The following is a 22,613-nucleotide window of genomic DNA, read 5'->3' as shown; positions in this document are numbered from 1 at the left end:
TTTGCGGAGAGCCCTCGGGACCCGCCCTCCCGCTAGGCGAGGGGGCGGAGCAGGAAGCCGCTACATCCGGTTCCAGAGTGGGCGCTCGGCAGCTTCCGGCACTTGAGGCCGGGATCTCCGCTCCCTGGGTCGCCAGGGAAAGCTTAGTGCTAGCGGGCGTCCGACCCCAAACTGTTTCGCAGGGGGATTGGGTTTCGCCGGGAGGTCGGGGAAATTGGAAGGGACCAGAGGTAATTGGTGGAGTCATTGTGCTTGGAAAGGGGAGCCTGGGGTACAAATGAGACACCCGTTGGCAGCACTGGAACACAACTTTATTCCCATCGGATTCAGCTCGCTCCCTCTGTCGGTCTGGCCCACCGCCCGGCCCCTCCGTTGAGCCGCCGCTTCCTTCGTCCTGTACTTATTTGACCCCACGTCTGTTTTTGAATACTTAGGACCAAAAAAATTATGTAATTTCTTACACTGAGCGCCCTCCAGTGGGCGCTAGGCCCGCTGCGGGCGCGGGGGAGACAGCAGGAGACAGACAGGTTCGTTCTTGCTTTCGAGGAGCTGCGAGTCCAGGAGGGGAGACAGGCTTTAACAACGACTCGCACAATCACTTAAATACAACCATGCTGAACCGCACAAGAGGGACACGCGGTGGTCTGAGGGGGATGACGAGGCTGACCTGGTTTGGAGCCCAGGAGAGGAGGGCGAACCAGGCCGAAGGAGCAGAGTTCCGGGGCCCAAAGGGAGGGTGGGAGGCCACTGGAGGAGAGGAATAGCGGTCCATGTGATGAGCACTGAGAGGGGTTGAAGAGGTGAAGCGGTGGCTCCATCGTCGGAAATGCATATTCCAAGAGCAAGAATGGATTTGGCCTCTAGAGCACCGGTTCTTCCAGTGTGGTCCCTGCCCCGGAGGTCCCTGAGACTATTTCACTAGGTATACAAAGTTAAGTCTTTTCATAACACTGCTAAGATGTTATTTGTCTTTTTCACGCCCATTCTCTTAAAAGCGTACAGTGAAGTTTTCCAGAAGGTACATGTGTACTGACATCACCCTCACAGCTAGTGGAATGTGTGCTTGTGTATTCTGCTTTAAACTTTTCTCAGTTTTAAGTTCTAGTATGATAAATAGTTTATAGCCCACATAAGCAAAATCTCTTTAGAGTCCTTGATTTTTAAGATGTCCTGAGATCAAATATTTTGAGAACCACTGCCCTAGACCTCTTAAGAACGTGAATGCTGTAGATTTGGGTCTTGAGAAAAAAAAGCATTCCAGCTGTTCAGTGGAGAGAGATGGGAAGGAGCAGAAGCAGGTGATGGCATACTGGGGGGGGGGGGGGGGCTACTACAGTAGCTCAGGCCAGAGATGATGGTGGCTCCCCAGCGTGGTGTTGAGTACCCTCACTGTACTTTCTGGAAAAGAAGTAAAAATGAGGTCAGGAATTTGAGGTTTTAGAAAGCTTGTGAAGTGCTCATGGTTAATCCGAGATAAAGGAACCATCATGGGTACAGAGGGTGGGAGAAGAATGGGGCTAACATTTTCTGTGTTATTTGCCTGGCAGACACTGGTGAGTTTTTTTGCTCCTGCATCTTCCAAAGGAGATACACTATCTCCTTTAATCCTCCCAACAGCCCTCTGAGGGCTCCACTGTCCAGTGCGGCAGCTACCACCCTGATGTGTCTATTGAGTATTTGAAATGTGGCCAGTCAGAAGTGCTGACAATTTAAAATAAACACCTGTTTTTGAAGACTTAGGAAAAAAAACACTAGAATTTCTTATATTGATTACATGCTGAAATAGTATTTTGGGTATATTAGATGAAATAAAGTATATTAAATTTACTTGTTTCTTTTTTACTTTTCAGGACGAAAAAGAGGTGCTATGGAAAATAACCTCACAGAGTGATCTGATCATAATAAGCTCCTAACTGGGCAGGTCATGATGGTTAGTCACGGCCCAGGTTTATAACTTCTTTAGTAAAAGATTTATCTTTGCCTTAAGCAAGCCCGGTCCATTGTTTCTGTACATCTAGGTTAACACACCTTTGAAATAAGCTGTAACCACCCTTAAGAGAGCAAATAATTTTAACTATCCTGTAACCAATTCCCACCTTGCTTTCTCCCACCTTCTTGTAACCTTCGTTAAGTTCCCTAAGGTGCATACAAGAAGCTGCAAACTCATTCTATGGAGCATTTGAGATCTTGCTTCCCTGTAACTGTTGTCAGTTTGGGTTCAAATAAACATAAAAATTCTCTACAGGTTTGGACGTTTCTTTCATCAATACCTTTTGAATGTGACTACTAGATTATTTAAATTTACAGATGTGGTTGCATTACATTTCTATTAGCAATAATCGCGCCTCGGATAAACCTCATTGGCTACGATACTGCCACTGCGCAAAGCTTGCATTACATTTCTATTGGACAGTGCTGTTATCCCTATACCCAAGGAAACTGAGGTATTGGTTAAGTAGCATATTCAAGGCAGCAGGGTTTAACCCAAGTCTGAGTGAATTCCAAGTCTAGGTTCTGCCCACCATGCCAGCAGCCTCCCTCCATGGGTGAGGAGTTGGGGGAAGGGCATGAAATGAGAAGGGAAAGACAAGGCTAAGGTGAAGTGCTGTTACCTTCTTTGACTCCTTGGAAGCAGACAGGTAGGCACCTGTGGAGAGAGATGGAAAGGGATGGGATGGGGAGTGGTAGGGCAGGATGGCTGTCTGGCTTCTGGGAGTAGGCAGGGAGTGTCTGTAGGTGGAGGGGGCGGGGCTCACTCACCTGCCCAGCCCAGTGCCTTGAGGAGCCCCAGGAGCAGAAAAGCAGACAGGAAGAGGCCTACACCATCCTCCAGGGAGGGTCCAGAGTGACCTGGAGGGTAGGAGAGACAAGAGTGAGTTCTGGGGTATCTTCTCAGGTACCCTCCACCCCCCTTCTCAATCCTGGCTCTTACCTGCCACTTCCAAGGTGACTTCAGCACTGCGCCCCAAGGCAGGCAGGCTGGGGTGGTGGACACGACAGGCATAGCGTACCCCATGCTGTGCAGAGGTGACCGGGGGCAGCTGCAGGTGCCCGGAGACACTGACAGAGCCATCGGAGTGTTGGCGCAAGGCTGAGAGCCAACTCTTCCCCTGGGCCTTCTGAAAGCTGCCCTCTGGGCCACCTCGGAGCTCCCACTCCACTTCCAGGCCCTCGGAGGGGTAGAAATGGGACACGAGGCAGAGCAACTCTGGGGGTGCTTCCCCGGGGACAGCCCACACAAGAGGTGTTGGCATCAGAGATACTTTGGGGGGCTCTGGGAAGAGAGTAGGAAAAGAGCATGGGGTGAATCAATCCACATTGTCCTCCCTCAGAGACCCTGTTTGTCCTTTGGCTTCTTCAAAACTGAAGAGGGTCTGGGTTTCTTCTCTCAGGATGGGGAACCCACTACCTCCCCATTGGTGCATCACAGGAATCTTCATGCCAAAGCCTCAGTTTTCAGGGATCCCTATTCCCTCAGATTTGAGAACCTTCGTCCCAAAACCCCTGATTCCCAGGGATCCTCCATCCATTGCCCTTCTGATTCCCAGACACCCAAACCTATCTCTACCCACTCACCCAACATCCTCTTCTCCACCATCCCTCCCCTATCATGGTGTCTCCATAATGGCAGTGCCCACCCTCTACCCGTGGGGATCCGTGTCCCCCAACTCACTCTGCACAGCAAGCTCCAGGGTGACCTGCCCTTGCAGGTATGGCAGGTGTATGGTGGCCAGATAGGCGCCCTCCTGGAAGGGCCTCACTGCAGGCAGCCAGAGGGTCCCATTTCCGGTCCATGGACCCCATGGCTCATTATCATCCCAAGCAGCAAATGCCACTGCCCCATCTCGGGCAGCAGGCATTTGCCCATCCAGCCCAGGAGTTGCAGCCAGGAGCAGCTGCCCCTTACCCTGGTGCTGGTGTCGCCACTCCAGCCCAAAGGGAGGGGGACCTGGGGCCAGAGACGTAGTGGCCTCTGGAGTGGGGGGCATGTAGGCAAAGCTCAAATCCAGCAGAGCGTCTTTTCCCAGCTGGACTCGAGTGGTGGGGGTGTGGGTAAGGACAGTCAGCACAACTGGGGAAAACGGGGAAAGCAGGGGGTGGGAGGGGCGTGAAGGAAAGAAAGGAGAAAAAAAAACAGAAATGGAGTTATAGGGAGGACTCAAGTCCAATGTACCCACCCCTCAGAGGACACCTCCTTTTCTGAGACTCACCATCTCCCAGCCCTCCCTGCAAATCGCCTGTTCTGGGACTGGGTGGGGCCAGTGTAACTGAGGCTGAGCAGAAAGGTCTAGAGGTAATGGAGCCCTTGCAGGTATAGCCCTTGCAGGCTGCTCTGAACACAGCCCGCTCGAGCTCTGGGGACAGCGGGATGTGAGTGCACTTCTGCCACAGCCCGAACCAGTGCGGTCTCCATGCACCACCCTTACAGGAGCGAGGCTCTCTTGGTTTGTTGGTGAGGACGATGACTCTGATTGTTGGTCCTATGGTGCCATGCAGGGTATTTCCTGACCCTGAACGGTTCTGGCTGTGGCCTAGACCTGAACACAGACCTCTATTCTCTAATGAGGCAACGTGGCCTGGCGCCTGGCTGCCGGGTAATCCCAGCTCCGAAGCTATTTACGTGGCCGTGGGCCAGTTGCTTCACTTGTCCATGGCTCCACGTCCTAATCTCTTAAAGACAACAATGATGCTGCTCTGTTTCCCCCAAAATAAGACCCAGCCGGACCATCAGCTCTAATGCGTCTTCTGGAGCAAAAATTAATATAAGACCGGGTCTTATATTCTAGTAAACACAGTGATAGTATCTATTTCAGGGGGTTGTAGTGAGGGTTAAATGATTTAATCCCTTTTACTACCCAGATTTATTCAGTTCCTGGTTCTAGATAACAAAGACACCTACGTATGAAAGGCACTTAGAACAGTATCTGGAACACAGTAAGTCTACAAAAGCTTTTGCTGTGATTACACCTAAGCGCCTGCCCAAGTCGACAGCATCTCAGCAACGCCCCCCGCCCTGTTCCAAAGCCCATCCTTCCTGCCTCGGTGAATGATCACCACCCATCCCCCAGACACTAAAGGCGAACACTTGGAGTCACAAGACTCCTTCCTCTAATTCATTCATTCAGCTAATATTTATTGAACACTTAGGATGTTTAAAGTAGAGGACAGACTAGTGAACAAGATGGGCAGTGCCTGCCCTCAGATTGCTTACAGGTTAATACGGGAGACAGATGAGTAAATGGTCGACTATAACATGCTATGCACTAGCCCCACCAGGTCCTAATAGATCTCACATGTTTCCACCTCAAGTTCTCATCAATGTACATTTGGACAATTACAATAGCCCCCTCTCTGGTCTCCCCAACCTCAGTCTCTCTCTCCTTCAATTCATCCCTCACACTGTAGCCAGTATGGCTACAAGTCTGATCCAGTCACTTGCCTATTTAAAAATCCCAGCTACCTTGGAAACCAGCAGTTCAAGGAGCTAGATGTGTGTCCTTGGGCAAGTTACCTAACTGCTCTGAGTCTCAGACTTTTTCATGTGTGACATGGGGATAATATCAGTATGTAATTCCTATGGTTGCTGAGAAGAATAAGTGAGATTATGCCTATAAAGTGCTTAGAACAGGACCTGGCATATAGAAAATGCTTGATAAATGTTAGCTGTTGTTACTATTTTCATTACTATCATCATCATCATCATCGACTGGATATCTTGGGAAAATCGTTGAATCTATATTTTCCTCATTAGTCCAATGATCTGGTCCTTGCCTACCTTTTGTAAGAATAAGTCACAGGCCAGCCCAGTGGCTCAGGCGGTTGGAGCGCTGTGCTCTTAACGCCAAGGTCGCCAGTTCCATTCCCACATGAGCCAGTGAGCTGCGCCCTCTACAGCTAAGATTATGAACAACAGCTCTCCCTGGAGCTGGGCTGCCAAGGTGGGCATGGGCTGCCGTGAGCAGCCAGTGACCGACTGCCTCAGCCGGGAGGAGCGCAAGGCTCATAACACCAGCATGGGCCAGGGGGCTGTGTCCTACACAACTAGACTGAGAAACAAGGGCTTGAACTGGAGTGGGGGGTGGGGCAGGGGAGGTGGAAAAAGGGGGGGGGGTAAGAATCAAGTAAAATAACAGACTCTTTGGAAAAATAGTGCTCACACACACAAAAAACATCAGATAGTTCATGAATGAAGGCCAGCTTTCAGGGTAATTGATCATTTAACTCCCAACCCACCTTTCCAGACTTCTCTTGCACCCTAAGAACAAGCTACATAGAATCCCTTTCCTGGCAGAAACTAATCAATGGGCATTTCTTTGCTTTGGTCATAAAGTTCCTCCAGTTTCAATGTCCCTCCCCATTTCCTCCCAAACATCTAAATACTCCATGTCCTTCAAGGTCAGCTCCACTGTTACTTCCTCCCCAAAATATCTGGGTCCTCCAGGTGGAAGTAATATTTTTTTTTTCTTGTGATCATGTGTATTGATTTTTAATCCTAGTTTCTGAGGCGTACAAGGTTAAACTTTTCTCAACACCATGGATTGTTTTTGTTCATCAGAGTAAAAAAAATAGGCAATGTCACTTAGTTTATCAAAACTCAGAAACATACTTTGGAATAGTTATAAACAATAAGCAAAACCCAGAGGTTTTACAGTTTACCCCTTAAGCTAACAGTGCTCTTTAGTATGGGTGGGTTATTGAAGAAACTTTAGACTTGAAGCCCACAAACTGGACGCCATAAAAATACAAGTGTAAACACAGCAGGGCCAGAACAGTAAGGAAATTTCTATCTGTTTTTGCAGCTTGTTTCGTATAGGTTAAAAAAAAAAAGTGACTGATAGCAACTATTATAAAGTATTACTGAAAAATACTTAAACTCAAATCTAGTCAAGCCTCTACCAATTTATAAGAAATACAGAGGAAAAAGAACAAGGGAAATGACTCAGTGAGGAAACAACTGGGCAAATATAGAACGTGGAAAATTCTATAGAACAAATAACAAATCAATAGCATGGGGGGGCAATTATATAATAAAAGAGATTTAAGAGACAAAACTTTTATGGTCTGTGATCTCCCCATTTCCCAAATTCACATATTGACGCCTTAATCCACAATGTGGATTGGAGACAGGGTCTGTGAGGAGGTAAGAAAGCTTAAATGAAGCCATAAAGGCAGGGTCCTAATCTGATAGAGCTGGTGCCCTTATAAGAAAAGAAACACTAGAGCTCTCTGTCTTTCCTCTGTGAGGACACAAACATAAGGGGAGAGCTCTCATTGGACACCAAACCTGCGAGCACCTTGATCTTGGACATGATCTTGGACTTCTAGTCTCCAGAACTGTGAGAAAATAAATGTCTGTTGTTTAAGCGACCCAGTCTATGACATTTTGTTATGACAGTGCAAGTAAATACAACAACCAAATATAATTTATGGACCTGGTTTTGATTCTGATTTGAATCAAATAAACTGCAAATAAACTGTAAAATAATATCATTGAGACAACTAGAAAATTTTTAATAAGGGCTGGAAATTAATATTAAGGAATTATTGTTTGTTTTGTTAGGTATGATAATAGTATTGATTTTTTTAAGTCCTTATTTAATTAAGATACTTTCTGAATTACTTAGGAGTAAAATAATATGATGCCTGGGATCTTCTTTAAAACACTTCAAAAAAAAAAAAAGGAAAGAAGGTTGTGGGGAGGATAGGTGAAACAATTTTGTAAAATGCAATAACTATACAAGTGGGTGATAGGTATATGGGGGTCCATTACATTATTCTCTCTCCTTCAGTGTATCTTTGAAACTTTCCATAACAGTGTTTTACAAGAATGATGAGAATTAAATATCATACACATAAAGTATGTTAATAAGGTATATTTGTTAACAAACATTTTCAAGTATTTGATAAATAATGTATATTAACAAAATTATCAATGATCTGTGACCCTGAAAAGATTCTATTTTTAATTTTACATCCCTTATCAAGCAGAAATGCTTGAAAAGGAACACAGCATTGCAGCTGGTTTTTATCCCCAGTGGTCTGTGACATGCAAAGTCCTGGGCACTCCCCAGACTGCAGCTTTTTTCAGGGCCAAGTGGCTTTCTACTCTACAATTATCCATGACAAATCGGCCAAGAACCTTCTTGAGAGCAGGATCTACATCTGATCACTTTTGTGATCCTTGAGGGGCCCAGGGCCATCCCAGAGATTCTGGTTTAACTTGCCCGAAGTGGGACCCAGGTTTCAGTATATTTTAGAAACTTCCAAGAGGATTCTTATTTGCAGCTTGGACTGAGAACTACCGGGCCCTAATTTGTTCTTGATGCTAATAAATATTTATTGACTCAGTGAATAAATTAACAACCTATCTCCCTTGATAGTCAGGACAACGGAAAGGCAGATGGGGAATAGCATCCACATTTTACAGTTGGAAAAACAGACTCAGAGAGAAAAGGACATTCTCACCCCCACCTCGGTGAAGCCAGTAGCCTCTGGAGAGAGCTACTGTACCCAAAGGCAGTTTGCTTCTGACCCTGCCCAGGGTGGGGTATGGAGAGTAAGAATGAAGGTGTAGGCAGAAGTGAGTATTGTGGGGTGGGTACTGAGTCCGTTTCCCTGGGCCCGCGGGTGATTCTCGCTCAGTGAGCAGGGTGTCACGGAGGAGGTACTGGGGAAGGGAGGGTGCATGGTTAGACGGGTTGACTTGATGGTCAGGCTGTGCTGTTTACATAAAAATCTCACAAAACTGAGGGAAGCTGAGGACTCCACTCATATCCTCCCACCTCCTCTGCGAGCAGGGTTAGCTCCCAGATATACCTGTCAGATCTTCCTCATTCTTGGTTTGTCCTCCCCCTCCCTCCCGGAGACCCAGCCCGGCCAATTGCCGGACCCCTGGGTCTCTAACTGTGTTGCCTAATGCAATAAGGGGTCCTTGAAAAGGGGACCATCTGGTCTCCCGCTGTATCCCTTTCGCCCACTCGAGGGCACCATTTGGTGACCACAGTCAGCGGATCCCCACGCGCCATAGGGCATGGGCTGTCAGGAAGGTCAACGCACTAGAGCACAAGGGCTTTGCTTTGCTGGCGGCCGCAGCACCGGTCTGGGGCAGGTGTGGCTCAGTCTGGCTTTGACACAGGGTGAACCGCAAAGTAAGAGGTGCCTAGTAAGACACAGATCTGGGTGGAGAGAAGAACAACGTTCCCGCTTCTGAGCCCCTCCCAAAAGCGCTGCCTTACAACTTTAACTTTCTCAAGGTCTGGTGTCTGGAAACCCCGCCTCTCTCCAAAGCTCCGCCTTTAGAAACACCACGAAGCCCCACCCTTAAGGGTTGTTTTTTAAAACTGGTCAAGGGCTAGAAGAAGCGGTAGAAATAGCTTGTTTCCTTTTAGTCAAATCCACTCGCTTTACAAATAAGGAAACTGAACTCCGATAGGGGAAATGACTCGCTCAAGTCCACAAAGCAGTCGCGGGTTGACCGTGACTCTTAGAATCCTCCCATTCATTTCCACTCCTCCTCCCCAGCTACCTGTTGCCATGGTGATGGGTGCACTTTCAGGCTGAGGCTCGGACTGTGGTCGCAGGAGGCTGGAAACGCCGAGGACCGGGCTGGACATGCTGACCATAAACCAAGTCCCGTCCAGGGACCGCGGGCAATTCTGCTCTGGGGACAGGTCCTTGGCCCAATTCGCCGACGCGGGGAGCGGGACGTAGCGGCTCATCTCGCAGTGTGGTGCGGGGGCGCTCCGGGGGTACCTCCTGAAAGCAGCCTGGAGGGCGCCCGCGGGGTCTGCAAGTACGGAGAAGGGGGTTGCAGCTGTAGACTCACTGCCAAGAAAGGGGTGGGAAGGGCAGCGTCCAGGGAATTTCAAATGCACAGGCTACCCGTAGGAAGAAATTTGAAGGTAATCCAGACTCATTTTACAGAAGAGGAAACCGAGGCCCGAGGTGACTGCACGACCTAAAGAGGAGAACGTTTCGGTGGAGGCGACTGACTTGGGGGTGAGTCCGGGAAGACTCACCATGCACTTTGAGGTAGAGCTCGGGGTCGAGGTCCGGCCGGGGAGGTAATCTCCCTGGGCCCTGACGCAGCAGCAATGCAGCGGGTCTCTTGGACAGGCGGCCCCCGCCTGCGTCCTCCACGAGCCAGCACTCTATCACCGCGGGTCCCGCCGAGACGGTGGTCCCCAGGCCTGGGGGAGAGGGGCGCGAGTGAGGAGGCGGCTTGGAAGTCAGGTGACCCGATCCTCTCCCCACCCGCGCCCGGCATTGGGCGCGGACCCGGTCACCTCCCCGCGCTTCTCCCGTTCTGTTCCAGGGCATAGAGTCGCGGGGTTCGCTCACCCAAAGCCAGAGCGAGGAGTAGGAACAGGGCCTTCATGGCGCCGCGATCTCCTCAGCCCCGAAGCCTCCTCTTCCTGCTTTCACTTTTACTTTGTCGAAACAAGGCCAGCAGGAGGGGCCGCGGAAATCCCCGCTCTGGTTAAGTGAGGGCGCGTAGGAGGCAGGTGCTTCCCCCACGGGTGGGGAAGGGATCCCGGGACATCCACTCCAGCTCTGGTCTGGGGACCTCAGTCGCGCCCCGTCCGCCAGGACTACCCAGCACCGCCGAGTCCCAGAGCGCTCCCCAGGCTCCCCCTCCCGTCTCCTCCCCGTAGAATCCACTCATTCGAGAACCATCACTCCGCCTTCTCCCACCTGTGCCGGGTCCCCAGCAAACACATAGGGGTTGTCGTGAAGCCAAGTGAAATGACCAATAAATATTTTAATCACCATTTAAAAAAAATAAGATTTAAAATAAAAACCTTGTACTCCTACGACTTACTCCCTCCCCGTCTCCGCTCCCTCCCCAAAGAGAATAGAGTTGAGGGCCCCAAGAACGGGGAAGAGGTTTTAGGGTAGAAGTAAGGGGCACATCCTGGGGGAGGAGCGAAGTGGGTTCTAGGACTAGGATGGGGCTCAAAGGCCTGGTCCCCACAACAACACAAACACAGACTTCAGGTACAGACTACACCACCTGACCCTTGACCCTGTGACTCCAGAATGCTCAACAGGCGCCCTCTCCCTCCCCCCACCACATGCGCCCTCCTCTGGAGCTTCAGTGGACCCATCTGAGGGAAAGGAAGGGTTTAGTTCCGGGGACACTTTAAGGGGGCGGGACTGAGGAGTAGAAAGGGGTGGTCGATGGCGCAATGTGTTTCGCCTTCCAGAATATATACAAGTCCATAGACACAAGGAAGACACTAGTTGTGGTGGGAGATGACCTAGGGGCCACAGCGCCCTGACTCGTGCTCCCTATGTCCTCTTCCCTGAAAGCTACCTCAGCAACCCCTTCAGGTTGCTCCTCCGCCGCCACTGAAGCCCATCTCCACTTTGTGGACGCTGGGTGGGGACCACACCGGACGGCTGGAGGGGGGCACGGCCCCACTCGCCTCGTCGCCCTTGCCCCCGCCCACCCCGGGGGACTCTCTCTTGATTGGCACGAATGGTCCGGTGGGCCCCCCGAGTCCGGGTCCGGGTCCGGGTCCGGGTCCGGGTCCGGGTCCGGGTCCGCCCCCGCCCAGGCGGTGCCTGCGCTCACAGTGTCCTCGGTGGCGCATGAAGCTGTCTCGCCACATGAACTTCTTAGCGCAGACGCCACACTCGTAGGGTTTGAGGCCTGTGTGTGTCTTCATGTGCTCGGTCAGGTGGTGCTTCATCTTGAACTTTTTGTTGCACACGGGGCAGTCAAAGGGCCGCAGGTTGAGGTGCATGTTCACATGACGATCACGCATGCTCTTGTGGGAGAAGGCCTTCCCGCAGTGGCACAGAAAGATCTTATTCCCATCCCCACTGCCTGTTCCTCCAGGGGTCCCAACAGAGCCACCCTGCATGCCCAGGCCCCCTGCGGATGTGCCCCCCAGGGCCACTGCCCCGTGTTCAGCTTGGTTCCCTGGTGGCTGGCCTGGAGCCTGTGAAGAGGAGGAGGATGAAGATGATGGGAAGACTAGGATCTGGTTGCCCTGCATGTCCACAGGAAGCAGGGGCCGGGGTGGGTGGGAAGGGGCATAGGAGGAAGGGGTCGGCCCCCCTGACTCATCAAGCCCTGCCCCAGGACCCCCACCCTCATATGGGCCAAAGTCATTGGAGGACTCACAGAAATTGACCTGCTCCTCTCCCTTGTCTGGAGGCTCACTCAGGGTCCGGACATCGCTTATGCTAAGGGTAGACTCAGGTCCTCCTCCCGCTGGAACCCCAGAGCCACCCCCTAGCTCTTCATCTTCATCATCCTCACAGGTCAACACCAGGTCTTCCTCCTCCTCATCCTCTTCTAGATCTTGGTCTTGGGGAACCAGGGATGCTGGTGCTGGGCAGTTTCTACCCTGTTTCACATATACCCAGTGTTTCTGTGGCATGATGCTGGGGGGTGCGTAGGTGGGCCGCCGGAGCCCAGACCCAGGGACCACTGCACCCCTCCCGTCCCCACCGTCATCACACAGTTCATCTGCCTCCAGCAGCAGCTTCCCAGAGGTAGCTCCCCCACTTCCAACCACAGGGGCTGGGAATACAGGACCACCTCCTCGACGTTCCCCACTGCCCACTGCAGAAGCTGCAAAAGCCTCTTGGGAGGAAGATGAGAAATCAGTGGACTCTCGGGGGCTGAAGTAGTTGCTGCTGCTGGGGGACTGATTCTCACTGGCCCTACTGGAGGCATGAGAACGCACAGAGCCCATGGTGGCAGGGGCCACGGTGCCTCCACTCCCTGACGGGACCCCAGCACCAGGGACAGTGACTGAGGTGGCTGCAGCAGTGGTGATGGTGGCACTGGTGGCCGAGGCCCGGCCTTCACGAAGGAGTTCAGTGCATTTATCCACAATGTGCCACATCTGGAGCACAGAACCCACTGTGAGGAAGTTGACAATGTCAGCAGCAGCCATGCTGAGGCGGCCAGTATAAGCTGAAGCCAAGACAGTCTCGAAGGCGCCTGGGTCCATGACGCTGGGCAGCGAGATGGAGGTCATGCCCTTGAGCAGAACCTGGTCGTGGAAGTAAGGGGAGGAGGCAGCCAGGACAGCACGATGAGCCCTGAACTCCCGGCCCTGCACTCGGATGGACACATCGCAGAGCTGGCCTTGTAGCCGCTGCTGATTGAGGGATTCCAGGAGGGCACTGGTTACCTCAGGGAAGGACACATGTACCACTGCAGCTGCAGGCAGGGGTAGTGGGGGCGGGGCCAGCGTCAGAGGCAGAGGGACAGCTGCCCCACTTGGAGACAGAGGAGATGGCTCCATGGTGTAGAGGGAGGGGGTACCCCCCCAGCCACAGGAGCAAGGGAAGGAGGAGGGCGGCCGGGGGGGTCTCTGGGAAGAAAAAAAGAGAAGAATGATAACATCTCATAATGAAACAACCCTTTACAGTTTAGAAACACGTTCACACCCATTATCTGAGTAACTCCCCACGATACTGTGATGGAGATATTCCTCTGAACTCCATCTGACATATGAGAAAGCTGAGGCTAAGAAAGATTAAGAGATTTATGATCGCAAAGCCAGCAAGTGCCAGCCCCAGCAAACACAGGTGTCCTGACTCCAAATGTAGTGCTCTTTTCTTGGAGATTAGAGAAATAGCTGTTCTTCGGGAGTAGGATGCCTCTCCTGGGAATTTCCCATTTGCCTGAGGGCCTGACTTTCCAAAATTTACATTTTTGGTGTTTTGCACCCTTTTCGTGGGAGGGGGCAGGTCTGCTCTGGTACGGAAAACCACCCTCTCCCCAAATCCCTTTAGGCTAGGCCCCTCGGCTCTCTAGGCCCCCTTTTGCCCCCCGCTTATCTCCAGCCTAGTCCCCGTCAAGACCCGCCCCCAGCCCTTTTGGCCCCGCCCCATTTCAAGACCCGCCCCCTGAGGCATCTCCGGCTCCGCCTCTTGTCTACCCCCGCCCACACCGGACCCCGCCCCCCTCTGCTCCGCCCCAAGAGCTACTTCGACCTCCTCTCCCACCCGGAAGGTGCCCCCCAACCCCGCGCGTCCCCGCTTACCGGGCCGCGCGCCCCCGGGCCCCCCCCGCCCCTCACTCGGCCGCTAGAGCCGCAGCCTGGGCCCCTCCCGCCGCCATCTTGCGCCGACTCCCTCCACCCTCCGCCTCCGCTCCGCCTCCCGCCCCTCCGGCTTTAAAGGCACAGTCGGGCACCCCGCCCGTTCCGCTGGGCAATACTCTGCCGACTCGGCCACTTCTCCTTTAAAAAACAGTCGCCTCGTTCCACCTTAAAGGAACCAGGTCTCTTCTGCCGCTGAGGACTTAGGACTTGGTTTGGCCGAAGCACTCATTCCCCTTTAATTCTGTAAGCCTGCCTCTTCCCACTGGCGAAGTGTCTCGGCCTTGGAGCTGTGGCCAACAGCGGGTTTCTGGGATCTAACCGCCCTAGTCTCCCAGCTTCTGACAGTCCCCCTGACACCCCGCCCCCTGCCTCTCGGCCTGGATTGGCCGAATAACCTTGAGTCGGCCCCTGATTGGCCTTTTTACTCCTACCGCTCGAAGTGAGAAAGTAAAGCGCGTTCAGGAGGCTGAAGCATTTTTGTAGCGCCTGGCAAAGGGCAAGGGGAAAGCCTGAGGGCGAGGAAACTCCAAGAGAGACGGGCTAAGGGCAGGCTAGGGCAGATTCAAGGCTATCCCCGGGCCGGGCTAACCGCGAGCCAGAGAACGGCTGGTGCCAATCAGTGACAGCAGAAGGACAAAGACAGGGATACAATAAGAAAAGAACTTTATTGTTTATTAATGTTTCTGTGTAAAACTTGTTTTTTTCCCTAAAGAAACACCACCAAAAGAGGATTAACTCAGTCCATCCCTTCTCAGTCATGTTTCCCACAATCCTCCAAATACTATCGCAACATTGCGGAGGCAGCTGGTGGGGAGGCAGCTAATCCGAGTCTGACAGCACGATGATCTCCTCTGGGTCGCACTGTGTGGCCACACTCATCTGCAAGGGAATGAGAGACAGAGTCAGAGAGGTCTGAACAGCGAGCAGTGGACGGAAGGTCTTAGCAGATGAAAAGCTAAGTGTGGAAAGGGGTGTGGAAAAGGAGAAGAGGCTGTGGTCGGGGCAACATTCAGGCAGAATACCTGAAACTGAGCAGACACTGAAAGAGAACCAAGTCAAGAGAAACAGCCTCCCCCTCTTACCTTGTAAGTACCAGGCTGGGAGGGTAGTGACTGAGGGATTAGGGACAACCGGGCTGGAGACGGGCTACACAGGGAGCTGGTCACCAGGCCATGGCTAGGAGAGTCCACCCTTGTTGAGGAATCAGCAACGGGGGCCATTGAAGCCAAGGGGGAAGGTGGGCTGGGCAGGGTACATATTTTCTTCCCAGTCTTCTCATGGACTGCCCCTTGCCCTTCCACATAGCTAGGGACAGAAACATAAATGTAGGGAGCCTGAGGCTGGAAGGGGAGTGTCCAGCCTCTCCCCGCAGGCTCAGTTCCCTAATACTCCTCTCAGAAAGCCCCCTGCAATCCCTCAGTGGCTTCCTTCTTCTTCCTCCTTGTCATTACCTGTTTCCTAATGGCCCTGCTCCTGTTTGCTCCTCCTTCCGAGATTTCTTGCAGGGAGGACTGGAATCTCCCCAGGTGTGAGGAGAGACACCTCCATTGAAGGAAGTGGAGGTCACCATGACTGCTCCATTCTCCAAGACAGTGGTGAGGGGGTCCTCTGTTTGCTTCCTGGAAGAGGAAATGTCCCCCTCCCCAAGGGAAGGGGGGGTATCCACAGTCAAGGCTTCAATCTCTAGCTCAAAGACCTGAGACACAGGGCTCTCTTTCTCCGCGGGCAACTCCTTGAGGTATTCTCCATTGCTTTCAGCATCTATACTGGAGGGGGCCGGGGGCTCCTCTGAAGGTGAAGATGGTGACACTATGAGTCCTTCGTTTTGCTGCTCCCCTGAAGACCTGTTGACCCCTTTGCTAGGTTCCAGGTTCTTTTCAGTGGAGATCTGTGGTGGGGACACAGGGCTCTTGTCTCCATCATTGCCTGGAAAAGAAGAAAAGAGGGGAAGGGTAGCAAAAGAACCAGAGGAAAGAATACACTGAGAAGACACTAGGAGTGAGAGGAGGCAGGGAAGGGTCTCCAACAGGTGGCCCATTCCCAACAGAGTAGATGGAACTAGCAGTGAGATTTTCCTTGTCATACCTGCTTCCTCCTCTTCCTCCTCCTCCTCTTCATCCCCCTGACCTTCCTGCATCTGTTCCAAGTCCTCCTCCTCTTCAGAATCTGTGACCTCTTCCTCCTCCTCCTCCTCTTCCTCCTCCTCTTCTTCATCACTTTCCTCATCTTCGTCCTCGGTCTCAACCTTGAAGGTGGTAGGGCACTCCTGGGATGCCATTCCACTAGGGCCCTGGGGGACAAAGGACTTTCTCTAATGAATCCCTTGCCCCAGAGGGTCTGGTTCTGTGTTCCTTCTGCACACTCCCCCATGGGTCACCGTGGAGTCCCTGCTGGCCAGTGCAGGGGAAGGACAAGGTGTCTCTGAAGGGTAGATCCCTTCCATACCTCACCAGAATCCAAGGAGCCTTTGGGGGGGTCCGCAGAATGGGAAGAGGTGGCTTGGGGGAGCCGGGCTCTTCTCTTCTGTCTCTCGCCCTCCTCAGTCCTGTCTTGCATCATCGCATATTTGGAGATGACTTCATCTAGCCGGCTCATAGCTAAGCTCCGGTTTTCCCGCAGGCGCCGGGCTAGGGCAGGATCTGACAGTGCAGGGTCAACGCCTATGTGGAAAGATATGAAGTCAAACCCTAGAAGAAGGGACTAGAGAGCTGCCCCCTCTGCCACGCACCTGATATACACAAGGGTTATTGATGGGCATCTCACTAATCCCTACCTGGTGTATAGTCATCTGTGAGGTGACAGCCAAAGTTGTAGATGAGATCAAGGTGGCGTCGCTCCTGTAACCTGACGCCCACGTCTCGGAAAGCATCCTGAGCCATGAGCTGGAGCTGCTGTCGGGGGAGGCCAAGGCTGTGGCGGGCAGCTGCCTTCTCTACAGCCTGCAACACATCTCCATAGTCAGGGAAGGCATCAAGCCCCGGCTTGTTGATGAGCCGTTCGATGCGCCTGTTAACCTCCGGGTAGCGGGTCCCACGATAGGGAATGCGCTGCTCTATGACTCGGCCTGTCAGTGAAGAGCAGTCTTTCAGTTCACACAGCCGCCCAAAGAGTCGGATTAGCTTCCGTTTCAACCTTGCCTCCTGCAAGTATGTGGAGTCTGGGTCATCCAATTCTTTGAGATCCAGCTCTTTTTCCTGCAGCCTCCGAATCTCTGCCACATAGAGTGCTAGCAGTTGCTCCAAACGCTGGATCTGCCGCCGGGAACCACGGGTCCTTGGGGCCTCAGAGCCAGTGGTCTCTGCATTTGTGGCGTCCGTGGAGGTGTCTGTGGGAGGGTTACTCCCAGAGGGCTCGCCAGAGGTGGTGGCAGCAGGGGCCAGGTTCAGCTTTTTCTTGGCTGAGTGAGCCTTGAGAACAGTGCAGAGCTCATTAATGTGGACATAGAGCTTAGCTGGCCTGCTCTGGGCCCGAGACAGGACCCGAGAGAGGATGTTGCAAAACTCCGCTGAGGCCAAAAACAGAGAGTGGGCACGCTGCTGCCGTTTACAAAGGAATGGGACCACGTCAGGGTGGTCCGCTGTCTGCGCCTTACACAGTTCAAGGAACTGGAGGGTTCAGGGGAAGAAGGGAGGGGGAAAGAGACAAGGGAGGGTGTTGAGAGAAAGAAGGCATGGTGGGATTAGTGGGGGGAAAAAGGACAGGAGAGCCAGTGAGCCACCCCCTCCCTGGGGTACAAGAATCTTCTCCCCTAAAGCTCACCTCTGCAAACAGCTTCTCATTCTCCAACTTGTAGCATTTCTTGCCGCCCGAACTACTGCTTCCTCCAGCCCCATGGGGCTGGGAGGAGCCAGGGGCTTCTGCCTGGGGTGAGGCCGGACTGGGGGGTGGGTGAGAGGGCCCTGGCTGAGCGGCTTCATCTTCGTCATCATCATCCAGCACAATGATGCTGTTAGCGGTGGCCATGGGGGATCAAATCCCCCGGAGGGAGAGACTGTTGGGGATTTCGTATTTCCTGCTGGAAGGGGATGGGGCCTTAGAAAGAGCCCCTCCAGCATAGCCCCAGCCCTTCAGCTCACACATTTTTCAATTTTCTTGGGTTTCAGTAACACCCAGCCCTGCCCAACAGTGCCCTCACTGCTTGGCTTCAGCAACCATTAGTACCATGTTTTCTGGGGACCCAAACCACCTGAAACCTCAAGTCCCCACCCCAGCTCCACTCCCCATATCGAAATCGGGTCTTTCAGTTTCGTTTCTCCACTATTTGTCCTAGTTGGCAAACTGCCTTTTCCTCCCAACCTCCGGGCACCACCTCCCACACTGCACTCCAGATTTCACTGACATCCCCTCGCACAGGTGCTACACCCGTCAGCACCACCATTTGCTCTCACACACGTCAAACCCACACACCCTCATCCCATCCTGAAGGATCTCCCCAACTTCTAGACTCTGAGGCGGAGAAGGTTCCCTCTCAACCATACATTCACCCCTTGTAATGTATCTCATATTCCACCCGCCGATGGGTCTCAAACCGGGGAGTTAGGTTGGAGGTATTTCACCTCAAGACCCTTCCCTCTCACCCCACCCTAATTTCCCTCCTACTCTCGGTGACCTGTAACCGCTCGTGAGCCCCGCATTGGGCTCGCCCCATTCCTCTCGGATCCCAACCCTAAGTCCGGCCTCTTCCCTTAGATGAGCTTCCCGCCAAGACCCCCTCCCCCAGTTCAGGCCCCACCCGCCCCACTCCCCTTCAGGGATAGGAAAGAAAGCTTGCCCCTCAGACTCAGCGCCCGGGACTCCCCAAGACCTCTCCCTCGACATCCCCGCCCCCACCTTCGACCCCCGCACAGTCCGGGCCCCACCTCAGACACAAACGGCCTCTCCAAACGACTCTCACCGCAGATATCAGAAGCTCGCATGGTTACCTCCGCCTTCCTTCCCCCTCCCACCGCAGGCCCTATGCTGGACCGGAAGCCGCAGAGTTTCCGCCTCCAGTAACCTCAGCGCGGCCATATTCTCGTACGGAACCCAGTCCCCCCGCCCCCCACCGCCCTCTGTGGCCGGAAGTGACAATAGGCCCGATCCCCGAACGTTTCTGGCGCTTCTTACATTGTATGCGGCTCCCTTCCGCCCGACCTGTAGGAGGCGAGCTTATCCCCGCGGCGCTTCCCTAAGTACCTGGGGGCCGTCATTTTGCCGTACGGCGTTGACTCAGCCCCGACTCCAGAGCTCCGCCAGTGGACGTCTTTCCACCCAGCGCTTCTGCGACTCCGCGAATCAGAAACTTCCTGCCTCCAGCCCAACCGCTGGCTGGGCGCGTGCGGGGAGGACTGAGCCACCTTTCCCGGTAGGGAAGGGGGGAACGGAGAACGGCCGCTGAGGAGTTGGACCCTCCAAGGCTACGCAGTGGGGCACGAAAGGGCGGAAACCTCTCACGAGAGAAAGAAAACCTTTTCCTTTCGATGGGCTATTGACCAGCCTTCCCGCGCTGCTTTCCTACCTGCCGGGTACCCGTTTCCACGGCTTAATCCACGGCGCCTGCTCCTTCCCGTCTTTGGGCTGCTCGCTCCCTTGCCGCTGTCCAGCAGCTACTTCTACATCCAGGCGTCTCCCAATCGTGAAATCAAAACACTTGCACTCAAATAATTACAACGCCCTACACAATGTGTTATTGTTATTATTACGATTGTTGTTTTGCTTTTCAAGCTTCACCACAGACTAATCACCAACCGAGCAAGTGGCACCTACGTGATTCTCCGTACTTTTCTGGAGGGGGTGCCTGAGGCTCAGGTAGTCATGACCCAGAAGACGTGACCCGGGAGCTTCGGAGCCTAAGGAGTGGCGATATGGGGAGGGGGGGGGGAGTTAAGAAGAATCTATGCAAATTGCCACTGTAAGGGCTGTAAGGTAAGATGGGGCTCGGAAAATACCGCGGGTCTCGTCTCCTCTTCTTTCTCTGGGAGAGCTGAGGAAAGAACGAACAGAGAAGAAACAGACGTGGACGCCCCGCATCCCACCTCGCCCACTTTTAGGGAGGCTGGAGGGACTTATGGAGGCAAGGCTGGGTCCAAAGGTGAGGTTCTGGGGAAACTGGAGAGGCTAAGACTGTTCCAGTCGCTGAGTTGCCCACCTCTACATCCTTGAGCATTCCACAAGTGGTGAGCATCTTATCACTTTCTAGGATCCCAGAGGTCCCTACAGGTCCAAGCCTCAGAGTCCCAGAACCTCAAACGCTCCCTTCCATTAATCCCACATCCCTTCTTTCCAGTCGTCTAAACTTACAGTCTTCAAACTGGGGAAAATGAAAACTCCCCAAAGAGCACTTGGACTTGGGAGATGTTAGAGATTTAATTTCCAGATCCTCAGCTTTCCCAAAATTTGTTCTGGATAAATACCTGCAATAGAGGTTCTTTGTCTTTTTCTTTCTTTCTTTTTTTTTTTTAAAGATTTTATTGGGGAAGGGGAACAGGACTTTATTGGGGAACAGTGTGTACTTCCAGGATTTTTTCGAAGTCAAGTTGTGGTCCTTTCAATCCTAGTTGTGGACAGCGGAGTTCAGCTCCAGGTCCAGTTGCTATTGTTAGTTGCAGGGGGCGCTGCCCATCATCCCTTGCAGGAGTCCAACTGGCAGCCTTGTGGTTGAGAGTCCACTGGCCCATGTGGGAATTGAACTGGCAGCCTGGGCTTCAGGAGCACGGAGCTCCAACCGCCTGACCCACCAAGCCGGCCCTAGAGGTTCTTTTTCTTCCTGTTCCCTTTCACAGCAGACTTTCTCCCTCTTAAAAAAAAAAAAAAAAAAAAAAAAAAGTATAGTTTTCAACCATGAAATCTGGAGACAGTCTTACCTAGTGTTAAAGAGCCATGTAGCCAACTTCTTTCATTAAGGCACCATAAACACCACCTCGTCTATCTCATTAAAAACATTTAAAAATTTTTTAACAGTTATAAAAATGTGTACAATCTTCACGTCGTTTGATCGGTTCTGCTCTCATAATAATTGTAATGATAACCCTGAAGAATTTTTTTTAAAAACTAGAGTTTTGGGCAGGCCCGGCCTGGTGGCTCAGGTTGTTGGAGCACTGGTCCTCCTAATGCCCAGGTCACCAGTTCAGGTCGCTGTTTCGATTCCCACATGGGCCAATGAGCTGCACCCTCTACAGCTAAGATTGTGAAAAACAGCTCTCCCTGGAGCTGGGCAGCTGTGAGCAGCCAGAGGTTGACTTAAGCTGCCACGAGCGGCCGTGGGCTACCGTGTGCTGCCAGGAGCTGGCCAGCAGTGTTGCCAGGAGCAGCTGGCAGCCAGCCAGCGAGATCTGCCATGAGCTGCTGTGAGCAGCCACCCGAGGACGGGCGACTGACTGCCTCAGCCGGGGGAGCGCAAGGCTCATAACACCAGCATGGGCCAGGGAGCTGTGTCCTACACAACTAGACTGAGAAACAACGGCTTGAACTGGAATGGGGCGGGGAAAGTGGAGGAAGAGGGGGAAAAACGAGTTTTGATCACAAGAAAGAAAAATATTTTTCATCTCAGACTTTTAAGTATAAAAGCATAAAATTGTCTCTGGAGAAGGGGAATGGTAATAAAAGTTCAAGGAGAAAAGAGAAAAGGAATGATTCCCAATTGTTAAGAGCTTATTTATGTATTTTTAAATGGATGGTAGTAGGTATCACATCACTCTGATATTTCAGGTCTTCTGGACATTCAAAAGAGTGACTAAATGTTTTATTTTAAAATGTAAATATTTTCAATATTCCAGGAATTACATCCTTGAAACAATTTTTAATTATGATGAAAATTTTTAGATGCTTACTGAGAAATATAAACCTGAGGAGTATAAACCTGTTCAAAATTATTTCCTAGAGTATCGGTGCAGAAATTTTAAGACAGCTGCTCTAACCTCTCTAGGTGTCCCCTCCACAGCCCCCAACAGTCCCATTTACCCCACCTCCCCTTTCACCTCTGGCAGAGTAAGAGGATGTTTATAGGAAAGGTGGTCACAATTCGAGTTCCTCCTCTTTCTGTGGTGATCTCAGGAGCCAGTCCCCAAACTTTGCCCATGGTAGTGGCCACAGCAGCTTATAAAGAGCCTCCAGCAGCAGTAGTGTCATAAAGAAGGCCAGGAAGATAAAGAAGGCCTTGTCTAAGGCCCAACGTAGGGGACCCCTGGGAGGAGGAGGACCCTGGGCAAAAGCCAGGAACACATCATCCTCATCCACGTCATCCTCCTCCTCTGCCATTGTAACCTACAGTCTGACAGCTGGCTGGATCAGGGAGGCTAGGATGGAAGCCCTTGCTCAGCAATGCCAGGATTAAGGGGCGTGGTGGTGGCAAGTCCTTCACCTGCCTGGTTTGACACTAATTCCCCCACCGGAGAGAGAAAGGAGAGTAGAGCTTCTGAGCTTTTGGAACAATCATGTAATTATCCAATGCAATGTGAATGGTCTGGACAAAATAATTCCTAAAGTCTGCCCAGCTTTATAATTTTGTTTTGGAAACTGAAGGCCCAACATACAGACATGAAGCTGGAGCTGCCCAAGTCATTC

At 52.3% G+C, this 22,613-nt stretch overlaps 4 protein-coding genes and 1 pseudogene across 9 annotated transcripts; all 5 read right to left on the bottom strand.

Annotated features, from left to right (window-relative positions):
• Window positions 1-289: 289 nt before the first annotated feature.
• Window positions 290-10,480, bottom strand: TAPBP (TAP binding protein). Its single transcript, XM_019738695.3, has 8 exons — window positions 10,342-10,480; window positions 10,020-10,190; window positions 9,527-9,787; window positions 3,674-4,072; window positions 2,933-3,274; window positions 2,761-2,850; window positions 2,613-2,647; window positions 290-1,398 (listed from the first exon to the last, which is right to left on the bottom strand). The coding sequence occupies exons 1-8, from the start codon at window positions 10,376-10,378 to the stop codon at window positions 1,387-1,389; spliced, it is 1,347 nt and encodes a 448-aa protein (XP_019594254.2). The 5' UTR covers window positions 10,379-10,480; the 3' UTR covers window positions 290-1,386.
• Window positions 2,217-2,390, bottom strand: LOC141572018 (U4 spliceosomal RNA; annotated as a pseudogene).
• A 262-nt stretch (window positions 10,481-10,742) lies between the features above and the next one.
• ZBTB22 (zinc finger and BTB domain containing 22) lies at window positions 10,743-14,101 on the bottom strand. The gene is made up of 2 exons (XM_074332779.2): window positions 14,013-14,101; window positions 10,743-13,337 (listed from the first exon to the last, which is right to left on the bottom strand). Exon 2 carries the CDS (start codon window positions 13,266-13,268, stop codon window positions 11,331-11,333), a length of 1,938 nt encoding a protein of 645 aa, XP_074188880.2. The 5' UTR covers window positions 13,269-13,337; window positions 14,013-14,101; the 3' UTR covers window positions 10,743-11,330.
• A 617-nt stretch (window positions 14,102-14,718) lies between these two features.
• DAXX (death domain associated protein) lies at window positions 14,719-19,377 on the bottom strand. Of its 6 annotated transcripts, none has more exons than XM_019738677.3 (8): window positions 19,248-19,377; window positions 17,832-18,087; window positions 16,846-17,677; window positions 16,518-16,732; window positions 16,158-16,362; window positions 15,524-15,998; window positions 15,155-15,377; window positions 14,719-14,951 (listed from the first exon to the last, which is right to left on the bottom strand). In XM_019738677.3, the coding sequence occupies exons 2-8, from the start codon at window positions 18,033-18,035 to the stop codon at window positions 14,892-14,894; spliced, it is 2,214 nt and encodes a 737-aa protein (XP_019594236.3). In that variant the 5' UTR covers window positions 18,036-18,087; window positions 19,248-19,377; the 3' UTR covers window positions 14,719-14,891. The 6 variants fall into 6 exon arrangements, with proteins under 6 accessions (XP_019594236.3, XP_019594237.3, XP_019594234.3 ...); XM_019738678.3 differs by lacking the exon at window positions 19,248-19,377 and adding an exon at window positions 18,967-19,089; XM_019738675.3 differs by lacking the exon at window positions 19,248-19,377 and adding an exon at window positions 18,932-19,087.
• A 1,169-nt stretch (window positions 19,378-20,546) lies between these two features.
• Window positions 20,547-22,307, bottom strand: SMIM40 (small integral membrane protein 40). Its single transcript, XM_074332783.2, has 2 exons — window positions 22,028-22,307; window positions 20,547-20,847 (listed from the first exon to the last, which is right to left on the bottom strand). The coding sequence occupies exon 1, from the start codon at window positions 22,305-22,307 to the stop codon at window positions 22,065-22,067; it is 243 nt and encodes an 80-aa protein (XP_074188884.1). The 3' UTR covers window positions 20,547-20,847; window positions 22,028-22,064.
• Window positions 22,308-22,613: the final 306 nt, after the last annotated feature.

The sequence above is a fragment of the Rhinolophus sinicus genome, chromosome 2 (assembly GCF_057876585.1).
Source record: "Rhinolophus sinicus isolate RSI-liver-muscle chromosome 2, RSI-T2T, whole genome shotgun sequence".
NCBI lineage: Eukaryota > Metazoa > Chordata > Mammalia > Chiroptera > Rhinolophidae > Rhinolophus > Rhinolophus sinicus.
This window is presented reverse-complemented; position numbering and strand designations above follow the sequence as displayed.